Raw genomic sequence first — 12,287 nt, forward strand, 5'->3', positions numbered from 1 at the left:
CAAGATTAAACGCTTGAATACACACTGTACTTCAGAGCCTCTTTTCTCAGTTCACACTTTTCCTGAGTGTGTGCTTTCTTTCCAATATTTATATTTAGGTTAACCCGTTCCATACGGGAACCTGGTGGCCTGTGTATTAAGTCTATGGGAATTTCAGAATTTAGTACGGAACGGGTTAAGAGAATCCATCTGAATTGAGTTATACATCATTTTAAAGCTTAGAGTCTGCTCTTTCAGAATCTGCCCTCAACTAAAAATCCATGCTTGGCGAGTTTTTGTGTGTTTTGTGGTGCAGGGTCACAATTTATCTCTCTCTTTTGCTCCTTTCCACTCATACTCCAGTGCCACACCAACCATGGGAACCACGCTCACCGGCCCGCCCTGCCCCTCCTCTGATGAGCGGAGGCCTTGCTGATCCACTCCGCCTTCAGCGTGCTGATGTTGCGCTCCACATCAAAGTTGTGCTCCTTGGCCCGGCCCATGTTCACCACGTAGACGACGTCATCAATGGTGATGCTGGTCTCGGCGATGTTGGTGGCGATGATGATTTTCCTCACGCCTGGCGGGGGACGATCAAACACCTAACAAGAATGCAATCAGGGAGGCATTTCATGAAGCAGTCTGGTCCGATATTTTTCTGACAAACTGTTACAAGCTACTGAAATCCTTGCATCTGATTGGCTAAGAGCAAATTTGTCTGACAACTTTGTCGGACAAAATGTTTCATGAAAATACTAAACTTCTACTACTGCCAACTATAATGATGACTATAAGGAGTGCACAAAGTACTGTAAAACCTGAAATTCTGGTACATGAAACGTTTGTGAATTTCGCAAGTAGCCAAGAATTGCAAAAGTTAACTGCAGGCAAAAGTTTTTATCTCCAAAATACATCAAATGCCAGTTGCCCATTCACGTAGATTTTATGCCACAAATATTGCCAGTTGTCCATTTGCGTAAATTTTATGCCACAAATATTGCCAGTTTTACAGTCTGCAGGGAAAAAAAAAATAATGGTGCTACTTCCAGGTTTCATTTCAAATTTTTCTTTTATTTTACGCATAGCAAAAGATAAAGAGGGGGCATGCGCCCGGTGCGCCACCTTCTGGATCCGCCACTACTATGTTACTGTCGCAGAATAATGTGGCACACAGGTAGTCTACACCATGGCACATAAAGACTTTAAAGAGAGTCAGTGAATTAAACATACTTGTCTTTGGTTTGCAGTGGGCATCATGGAGTGTAGTGGAATGATGATAAACTTGCTGCTGGCAAAGAACTGCTGGGAGGTCAGCTGGTCATGGAGTTTGCTGATCTGATCCCAGCCTGGGAGGAAGACTAAGATGGCTCCTTCCTGAAAGAGATAATACAGTTGGACCTCCATTATCCAGCAAGCGATTTACCCGGATTCAGTGTTATCCTTACGTACGTCAAACGGCGGACATATTTTTTAATGTTATTTTAATGTATTCCAGTGCCAAATCTCACTCAAAGCAAACACACAGTCAACCATTATCGAACGAATACTGTACACGCCGGGAAATATTCCAATCATCACAACCGACTTTAACGTCTACTGTAAAACGAGGAATGTTCGCCTGCATTTTAATTTCGCAAATTCCGCGAGCACCAACATTAGCAAAATTAAAATGCATGTGAAAGTTCTTGCCTACACAATGTGCACTGGATGCCAGTGGCAACTCGCGAAAATTGCATACTGCCAGAAAGGCTGTCGGCTCCAATTCGCGAAATTTTTATGCCGCGAATATATCATGTTTTACAGTATTTACGTCATTTCGTGAGACGATATCAATGACTGGTGCCGGGCTTGTCACTGGCCCAGAATGCACAGCAGTGGTTTCAGTACAATGCAGCAGCAGTATTGGACGAGTCGCAGTATCAATCTCATTGTCATGTCACCATCAATCAGACAATTCATGAAGGGACATGAAGATACATTTCACTTTAAAGTTACCCAGTTCTGAAAACCAGAATATTTTCCAAATTTGTTCATGCATTGCAGTCTCGGAATAATATGACACAAAGGGGGTTTACACCATGGCACACATACAGAAAAAAGGAAATGCAGGACTCATTTTTAAGAAATCTGCTTCATCATGTGACTCTGCGACACACCCTCATCCTCAACTTTCTCATCAAGCATGCCAACAAGACTTGTTAATTTTGTTGCTACGTACGTAGCATGTGGCTATTGTTATTGGTGTTGGCAATGCTAGAGTCACTGTTGTTGCTGCTATGTTGTTGGCACAGTTACTGATGTTGGCATTGCTGTTGATGTTGTTTCTGATGTTGGCATTGTTGTTGATGTTGTTGCTGTGGTTGCGTTTGTTGCCATTGTTACCTCCAAGGGAGGAGGTTTTGTTTTCATTGGCATTGTATTTGGTATGTTTGTTTGTTGGTTGGTTGGTTGGTTTGATTGTTTGTCTGTGTGCAAAATAACTCAAAAATTTGAGAACGGATTTTGATGAAACTCAAAGGAAAGGTTGAGAATGACACAAGGAACACATGATTAAATACTGGCAGTGATCCGGGAATTTTTTTACGGATTTTATGAAGGATTTTTGATATTTTGGCAGGTAGGGTCAATGGGAGTTGGGAGTAGGGTCAACTTGGGAGTTCAAGCTGCACATTTTTTGAGTGCGTGCTCTACGTGTAGTTTCAGCTAGGGTGAGGTGCGCTGTGCAGCTGGAAGTTGTGTATCAAAACAAAAGACTTTATATTGGGATATTGTGCAATTTTCAGCATGTTTTCAATGTATGTATGGGTGGAAAACACTGATCTCTATGGAAGAACTAGACAAGAGGAGGAAATGAGCTGCTTGGCGGAGGCCTGCGCTCTCAGAGTGCTTCTCTAGTTGTAGCTATTTTTGCTGTTGCTTATTGCTGTTGCAGCTGTAGTTGTGGTTGCTGTAGTTGCTTTGTCATTATATCAATCGGAGATAGTTGTCCTGCATACAATGTACTTACCCCCTTGTTAAGGGAGATGTGTTTGATGATGGCTGCTGCTAGATTTAGATCCAGCAGGTCGTGATCCATCGTGGTCAGACTGTCGACGACACGCTCCGAGTACCTGAGGGAATATCCACAAAGGATGTCATCATTCAGTATTAACCCTTTAGCGACTGAAGATTCCATACATAATGTCCTATTGTTTCCTATAAGGTACAGTAATATTGCTCTCATTTCGACAATTTTCAAAGTCATGTAATGTACAAAAGTATGTACGCTGTAGTTCACTGCTTGTCTATTTTTGTCTATTAAAAGTTATGTTTATTCTAAAGCCTATTAAGACTTTACCGAGAGAATGGTGTGTCACAGAAGTGATTCTGACATACTTTTGTTGACCTTTGACCTCTTTCAAATTACATAATTACATATTCTATATGAAAACAATAAAAATGGTAAAGCATAAAACCATTTCAAAAAAAAACAACGTACGGGCTGTTTCAGGCAGTTTCAGGTGGTTTAGTTACTAATGGGTTAAATGTATTCAAAAAGTGCATCACCAGTTGATCTGGATGTTGCTTCTTAAAGGGGATGGCTAGTAACTGATCAGTGGGAATGCTGGGGATGATTGTTCCAGTCCTTCTGGGATTCATTTAAGAATACATTATAAATCTATTGTTGTGTGAAAATTATTGGCTTCAGAATGGTCTCATATTCAAGTAATGTGCAGTTTAATGCTTCCAGGTTAGCATGCCTGTACAGCGACGGGGCGATCATGTTAGCAAATAATTTTCACACAACAACATATAATGTACTCTTAAATGAATCCCACAAGGATTGGAACAGTCATCCCCCAGCATTCCCACTGATTCCCACTGATCAGTTACTAGCCATCCCCTTTAACAATATTGATTATAAAAGAAGATATTTGGAGAAAAAAAAAAAAAAAACATGCCACAGACATTTGTTAAAGGTAATTTTATTTCTCATTCATTCTAATAGAGGTAAATTAAGTGTGTATGGGTGTGTGTGTGTGTGTGTGTGTTCTTCTTTTTTTTTTTCATAATGCCAGGAAATTTATGACGTATGATTCTCTTTATCCTTTTTTCTTTAGATCATTCCACAACTGGGTCATCACAAACATGTCCTGGTCATCTTACCAAGAAATGTCAGCTCATGGACTAAAAAAGAAATAATAATACCACCATAAAGGACTTCAGAAATTCATAACTTTGTAACTGATTTTCATATAACTCCACTGGTGTGTACTACGTACTTCAGTTCTGCTTCTGCATTCACTAAATCCACATAAACTGGTGCATGAGTAATCACGCCTAGGGTTTAATTTCCCTATAAAGGGAAATTCCAGACCAATCAAAGGTCAGTCTGAAAAGAAAATAAAGGTTTACTAGCACAACAGTGAAAATTTGATCAAACTCAGATAAAAATTGGGCAAATACTCAAACAATGAAGTTTTGCTAATTTCAACAAAACAGCTATTGAACAACCACTAAGAAAATTGACAATGAAATGTGAATGCCTTACAACTAGGAGCACAGCTTGTACATAAAACCTTGAAAATTCAAACTGTAATACGTACATGTGACTTATTGTTACTCTGAAGTAAAGGCTGAGAATAACTTTGCTTTGCACTTTTTTTTTTTGCAGCAGAACACTATTTTCTTCTCTTTCTTCTCCTATTCACATGTCAATGGAAAATCATGAGGCAGTAACATTTTCACCTTACTCATTATTTGCATGTTCATATCAAATGCTCATGAACTGCTTTACACAAATTAGCCAGCCTATAAAATTTCATATCCTCCCTATTCTTTTGGTCACAAACTTGCGAGCAGGGTAAAATTTCCTTTTTTCAAATATAGTAGCGTGCTTGTTTTGCTGCAAAACTTGTGTGAATGTGTATGTAGCAATAGAGGCTGAACTCACTGGATTTTGACTTTTGCTGACCTTATTTGGGTGCAATTATAGTGCTTAACAAAAAGAGCCCAGAGCACACTTTCTTCACATCTCACGTCTGATCAATATTTTGCATTGTTTGATGACAAATACAGCTGACCATGGAAAGAGGATACTTGTACTGCTTGACTGTTTTTGCAAAGGCAGAGCACCAACGTGTCCATTAACCCGTTGAGGACGAATCCCGAGTATACTCAGGCAGGTGTCTATGGGAAATGCGTGTTGTAGCAAAGTCAGTCCGTCCTCAACGGGTTAAAGGTCCTGTTTACCTTTGGGAGCAGTGATTTCAAAAATGTTCAAGGTATAATTTTGATGCATATGTGTAGGTCTGTTGTGTCACAAAACATCCTGCCATATAAAATGTTTGCAATAAAGCCTAAAATATAAGGAGATATCAGTGTTTTTCTCAATAAACCGTAACTGTAGACGGTTTAGTCTGGAAACATTCTTATTATAACTTTTGTTCACATTTTGTGTATTTAACAACACTTAACATCGATTATACGGATTCAAATTTTTACAGTGGTTGTTTCTATCCCTGACTCACATTTTAGAACTATTTTAAAGCACTAATGCTGGGCTTTTGTTTCATCTGCAAATGGTAAATTGTGCCTTTAAGTACACAGCACACCATTATCGACAGCACCCAATTCAAAGACCCAAGTGAAGATGGTTTCAGCTCGAAAAGCTGTACTCACGTTCCCCTCATGGCCCGAATGTAATCCTCAAAATCTGCCTGCTCCTCTTCCTCCTTCTTCCTTTCCTCCTCCCTAGCCTTCTTTCCTCTCTTGTACTTCACCCAGACTGGTTCCTTGCGCCGGCTGGAGCCCTCGGGTGGTTGGTATCTGCATGGTGTGATGACAATGAGCAGCATTTACAAACTCTGCCTGTTATCTGTGCAACATTCAAAGGTACCTGGCTCCCACAATTATATGTGACCGTGCACCACAAAACAAACAAAAAGTCGCACCCCTTGATTTTACGTGAGGACTCAAAAACAGGTGAAATGGGTCGACTATGTCAATCTTGCGTTTTTCATATTTTCTGAAAGAGCTATCTTTTGTCTACATTATTCTTTAGTTTGGGATCATAACACAAGTGGGAAAGTGTGTTTACAGCAGTTTTTCTACAACTCCTTTTTGGGGAAGAGTAAAGAATGATCAGGTATGTATTAGAGGCCCCTATTCATTTCTTGAAATCCTTTGTACACTCTACACTTTCAAGTCTAATAACTTTTGAAAGGATAATGCTACTGCTTTGTAAGTTTCCATTAATCATGGGCAGAATGTGTTGATGAAACATGCTTAATTTCTGCTTAATCTGATAATCCCTTCATTGTTGTTGCTCTGGTGGTTGACATCCTGTGTTTTGTCCCTTTCATTACACAGCTACCACGGCTTGATGAAAGATTAAGCGCTTGAATAGACCCTGTACTTCAGAGCCTCTTTTCTCAGTTCACACTTTTCAAGAGTGTAGGCTTTCTTTCCAGTATCTACGTAGGTAGGTTAGGGGAGTCCATTTGAATTGAGTTATACATCATTTTAAAGCTTAGAGTCTGCTCTTTCAGAATCTGCCCTTAACTGAAAATCCACGGTGACTTTTTGTTGGTTTTGTGATGCAGGGTCACATATGTCACAGAGTCATTCACACAGTTAACAAAAAAAATAGGTCTGTAGTTCAGATTTGAAGGTATCATGGTTGAATACAATTCCAAAGTTGGATTGGTAGAGCAACTGAAGAGAAGGTTCTATCTCTGACAAGTTTCAAGGCAGGTATGGGGATTTTAAACCATTCCTCCCGCAATTCCCCTAGAGCCTTCAATGCCCTACAGTGTAAAGCAAGATTCTTTTTGCAGGTCAAAGGAGAGGTGCAAGCGCATCGCCACTTACATTGTTTTGCCAACAAAATTCCAACATTCCAAATGGGCAGGGGCGTCATATCTGAATTATAGGATATGTTTTAATTTCATGATTCGTTTCAAAGTTACACCAAACAAATTCAAATATGGGACAATTAAAGTCCATTTTCTAACTGGGAGGGGGCATCATAATAGAGGATGTGTTCTGACTTCAAGATTTGTTTCAGAGTTAGATTACGTACACTAAAACCAATTTAAATGTGTGACTAAGTCAAGTTTTCTAAAGTTTTGATATACTTTACAATGTTTTGCCATCTCACGGCTGATCATGGGTTAACCCGCACCATACTGAATTCTGAAATCCCCATAAACTTTAATGCACAAGCCACCAAGGTTCCCAATTGGAATGGGTTAATATGACCTACCCCGTCATCTCTAGGATGTCCTCCAAGTAGTATTCAGTCACGGGGAAGGTGAAACCAGGGATGTTCACCATCGGGGCGTCGCCAAAGTACTCTGAGAAGAGCTCAGCCTTCAATGTGGCACTCATGAGAATGAGCTTCAGGTTTGGTCTACAGCGCGACGGATAAACAGACAGACAGATAGACAGTCAAACAGAAAAACAGAGAGAAGAGTGAGAAAAGAGAGTGAAAGAAAATTGAGAGGAGGGTATACAGAGAGAGGGAGAGATGGAGAGATGGAGAGAGAGAGAGAGAGAGAGTGATGATTATAGCAAAAACAAAATGAAACAGGTTTCACAATGGTTTTACGATGAATCAATGTCCAGCATCATCTATGAATATAAACAGAGAGCTTACCCTTTTCATTTATACAATTGATCTCACCCAATTTTCTTGAGAATTGATTGATCATGACATGACAGGTTCAAAGCAAGAAGTCCACATGCACTTTACAGACTTTTAAAATTTACTCATTCTGGTAATAATACTTTTAGTAGGAAATTATACTAACATTTTTATTTCTTAACAATATAAAATTTGTCAATAATAAATAGTAAGTACCTATGATGTCATCATAACTTCGATTTTTTGATTGCCAAATTAATCAAATAGCATCTCCTCTTATTTTTCTCTCACTTTTTTCAAAGGCTCATTAAACCCGTTGAGGACGAGTCCCGAGTATACTCGGGCAGGTGTCTATGGGAAATGCATGTTGTAGCAAACTCAATCCGTCCTAAACGGGTTAAGGTTTCAAACTCACATACCTTGCAGCATGTATGTATGTAATAATGAACTGCATATTCCAAGGGAGCGACACTGGTTACTATTGCGAGAAATTCATTCATTCTTAAATTTCTCAAAATAGTAACCAGTGCTGCTCCCTTTTGCAGTTCATCATTACATACACTGTACACGTACGCTTGAACGTCTGTGAGTTTGAAAACGTGATGCAGTGCAGTCTCAGTACAGGTGATGCCCAAACCTCCTCCTCCCCCCCCCCCCCCCCCTCAATGCACCATCAACTGACCTCTTTGGCAGGAGTTCCTTGATGACGATGAGGAGGAAGTCGGAGAGGATATCTCTCTCGTGGACCTCATCCAGGACTACGTGGCTGACAGTCTGGAGGAGTCTGAGGAGGGAAAATCAATCATAAAAGAGAAGATCATGAATTGTTTTTAAAGATAATAAAGAGTTTTGGTACCTCAAAAGTTTCCCTGAATTTCCGTGTTACAGGTTAAATTTTGAAGTCTCACAGTGTTAGTTATATGAAAGGTACTTTAACCTGAAACACAAACTAAGACAAGGAAATTCAGGGAAACTTTTGAGGTAATACCAAAACTTTATATTATCTTTAACTCTTTATGTGCCATAGTGTAAACCCCCTGTGTGCCACATCATTCAGAGATAGCAATGCAAGTCATGCTTTGAGAAAACATCCTGTTTTTTTCAAATCTATGTATAAACTTTCATAGATTTTTGATACTCTATGCATAAAGTGAGCAAAGTCGTAAAGGCCAAGCATTGCTTTGATGTAAATTGCATGAGAAATCTAGGATTGTTTTCTTTTAAATGACCAGTAGTTACATTATTGTAGTGGCATGACCTTTGCACACGAAACAGTGACAGAAACTTAGTTTACTCGCAAATCCAGTAGGGAACACTGGTTGATAGTCGTTCACCACATAAATGCAAGTTACATGTGACAGAAATGGAATCGCGAGAAATGCTTTCATTGTACTGCGGCAATTGGCGATTTATCGATCAGTTTTGGCGGATTTGTGCGTTTGAACAGGATATGCCAAGTTAACTAGCCATCGACTGAGTCAGGTGTGCGAACGTGGCACATGCACATAAAGAGTTAACTTTTTGTGTGTTGAATACCCAACTCAGTCGACGGCTTGCCAACTTTGCATATTTTGCCTGCCATTGGCAAGGAAAATATCCTTTAGGATTCTGTGGCTTTCTCATAAAATTTACACACACACATAAATTAGTACTTCCAGCTGTACCATTACAATGCAGTGTAAAAAATTTCAAGAGGACATGGGATTCCACCCCCTCCCCTTCTTTTATCTCCCTCCCCCCCACCCCCACTATTGTCCTCCAGGGTACAGTCCTACGTACTTTGAATTACAGGTCCCTGCTGATTTTTCCCAAAGGAGGGTGCCACTTTAAATGATTCAAGGTACTTCGTTAGGTCTTCCAGGATAGGGTGTTACTGTTCAACTTTAACCTGTTGAGGATGGGCTGATTTTGCTACGACACGCATTTCCCATAGACCCCTGCCCTTGTATACTCGTCCTCAACGGGTTACAGGATTAAACGCCCCTCTTGATGTCTACTATAGGAGCGTGCTATCCTTGAATACAGGATTTAAGGCTCCTCTCGATATATTCGAGAGGAAGGCGCTACCTTAAAGGTATTGTTTACCATTGGGAGAAGTGATTTAAAAAATGCTGAGTTATCACATTTGATGCATACAGGTAGGTCAGTTGTATCAGAAAACATTCATTATATAAAAATTTTGCAATAAAGCCTAAAATATAAGGAGCTATCACAATTTTTCTCACTAAACCATAACAGACGGTTTAGTCTAAAAAACAATTTTTTTTATAACTACTGTTCAAATTTTGTATATCTGCAAATACTTAAAATTGATCGTAATTATCCCCTTGCTATCTTCCAGAGGGTGCTACCTTTAAAGGACTCACTTGTCCGACTCCAGCCACTTGAGCAGGATCCCTGTGGTGCAGTAGAGGATGCATCCCTGTGGACGAGGGAAGGCGTTCTCCAGTCGAATCTGGTACCCAACGCTGCCATTGTTACCACATCGCTCTCCCCTTTCTGCAGCCACCCTTTCAGCTACCTGTGGTTTAGTAGATTAGCAATATTAAGATACATACATAGAACCAGCAAACATATGAATAGACAAAATCACAACACTTGAATTAATTTGGAAAAAGGATCTCACTAAGGAATTTCATTGCCACGGAAAGCCTTGATAACCATGAATCCAGCTTTGTAAAGAAAAGCGTATATCCTGTTTAATACTCTTTATGTGCCATGTTTGCACACCAGACTCGGTTGAAAGCGTGCCAACTTCGCATATTCTGCTCTAACGCACAAACCCGCCCAAAACGATTGATAAATCACCAAATGCCCCAGTACAATGAAAGCGTTTCTCGTGATTCCATTCTTGTCACATGTAGCTTGAATTTTATGTGGTGATTGACTATCAAGGGGTGTTCCTCACTGGAATTGCCAGTACATTCTAAGTTTCTGTCTGACTGTCATTGTTTTGTGTGCAAAGTGATGCCTCTTTTATACAACACTGTATCTACTAGTAATTTGAAAGAAAAACGATAATAGATTTGTTGAACAATTTACATTAAAGCAAAGCTTGACATTTCCTCTGCAACTTTCATTTTATTTCCAGGGTAATAGAAATTTATAAAAGTTACACAGATTTTAAAAACAGAACGTTTTCCCAAAGTGTGGCTATGTTGCTACATGTACATGTATCTCAGAATAATGTGGCACACAGGTTAAAACCATGGCACATAAAGAGTTAATGGGTAAATAGGACTTGTTGAATTTGCATCAGAAGAGCATGAACTCCTTCTACAACCAACAGTGACAATGAACTGATAAGATTGATGACCCAAACTAAAAGTTTGTAATCATCCCTATGGTAATGATATAAAGAGGGAGAGTATTCAATATGGTGGGCTAAAAGACAGTAGTGCTTGGCCTAAAACTCACCGATATTGCACTTATTCTGCGGGGCTGCGTGCAGATGACCCTACAGACTGACCCCTCACCTCTCTCCAGATGGTCATCCAGGATGAATTGGGGAACCTGTTTGGGGATAGAAGGTACTTATTGACATGTGGTACCAATTCATCACCATCTCTTTCAAGTTTGTAAGGGCAAAACACTAAATACTAACAAATTAAATCAAAGACAAACTATTGTTGTAACTACTGTTGTTAACAAATCTTGTACACACTGTGGCTTATCAAAGGTGTAATGAAGTACTAGGCAAGACTCAGTTTTAATTGCAACCTACACTGTAAAATGCTATTGATTCCTGAAGCATGGCTCAATATTGTTTGAATGATTAAAAGGATAGAAAACTGAGTCAAATGTTGTCCTTTAGAGGCAGTTTACAAGTTTGTACTTGTAAAAGTAATGGTTACTTCCAGAATGAGAAATCGCATTCAAGGTGAAACTGAACAGCACATTATTGTGCCCACTAACTGCACCATTTTATGTGTACTAGCAGCCATATTTTATTTGCTACTGTATAAGAAAGAGGATTGACTGGCAAATAAAAATCCAGGTGCCACAAAATAAAATGAGAATTGTGTGGATTCAAGTGTATGCAGAATCATTAGTAGAACACCCAATGCATTTGAGGAAAACAGTTCAAAATTTACTTGCTTGCCGGAAAATATGAAGAGAGTAAAGAGAAAAATTGAAGTAAATTCACCTTTAAATGCTGGACCTTTGTCACAGCATGTACATGAAGCACAACAATATCTTTGTTTTTATATTACCTTCACATAAGATATCCAACAAACCTTATCGTTCATATTTCTGCCTAATCTCTGCTGGACCACGTATACCTGGTCAGAACTAATTACGTTCTATCATGATTACGAGTAGGGAGCCTTGCAGCATCCTGTTTGTTCTATCCTTCTACAAACACACTCTTCCTTCTCCTCCACAGAAAGGTTCTGTTCTCGTAGAGATCAGAAACACTTCACCAAACCATTTTTAAAGAATGTGAGTTTTAAACATTAATTCCATGATCATACCAAATTACAGAGATTAATTAAATATCAATCTATAGAGTAAATGAGAGGAGGAAACATAAAAATAAGGGTGAATGGGTTGCATCATTCCCCCCCCCCCCGAGATCAATCTCAGCTGTAATTGACACCGTATACATTACTAGTGGTGTAATCTACCAAATGACATATTAGAATAAAAAAGAAATTGACATTTTCATTTTTTAATATTA

At 39.3% G+C, this 12,287-nt stretch overlaps 1 protein-coding gene across 1 annotated transcript in view; it reads right to left on the reverse strand.

Moving 5' to 3' along the window:
* Positions 1–12,287, reverse strand: part of LOC140233707 (ATP-dependent DNA/RNA helicase DHX36-like) — a 30,804-nt gene that overhangs the window by 13,797 nt on the left and 4,720 nt on the right. The window contains exons 5-12 of the mRNA XM_072313807.1: positions 11,024–11,119; positions 9,973–10,127; positions 8,289–8,390; positions 7,226–7,372; positions 5,641–5,787; positions 2,987–3,089; positions 1,210–1,353; positions 373–581 (exon numbers count right to left, since the gene is read on the reverse strand). Coding sequence (XP_072169908.1) covers positions 373–581; positions 1,210–1,353; positions 2,987–3,089; positions 5,641–5,787; positions 7,226–7,372; positions 8,289–8,390; positions 9,973–10,127; positions 11,024–11,119 — 1,103 coding nt within the window. The remainder of the gene's footprint in view (positions 1–372; positions 582–1,209; positions 1,354–2,986; positions 3,090–5,640; positions 5,788–7,225; positions 7,373–8,288; positions 8,391–9,972; positions 10,128–11,023; positions 11,120–12,287) is intronic.

This window comes from Diadema setosum, chromosome 10, assembly GCF_964275005.1.
Source record: "Diadema setosum chromosome 10, eeDiaSeto1, whole genome shotgun sequence".
Classification (NCBI taxonomy): Eukaryota; Metazoa; Echinodermata; class Echinoidea; order Diadematoida; family Diadematidae; genus Diadema; species Diadema setosum.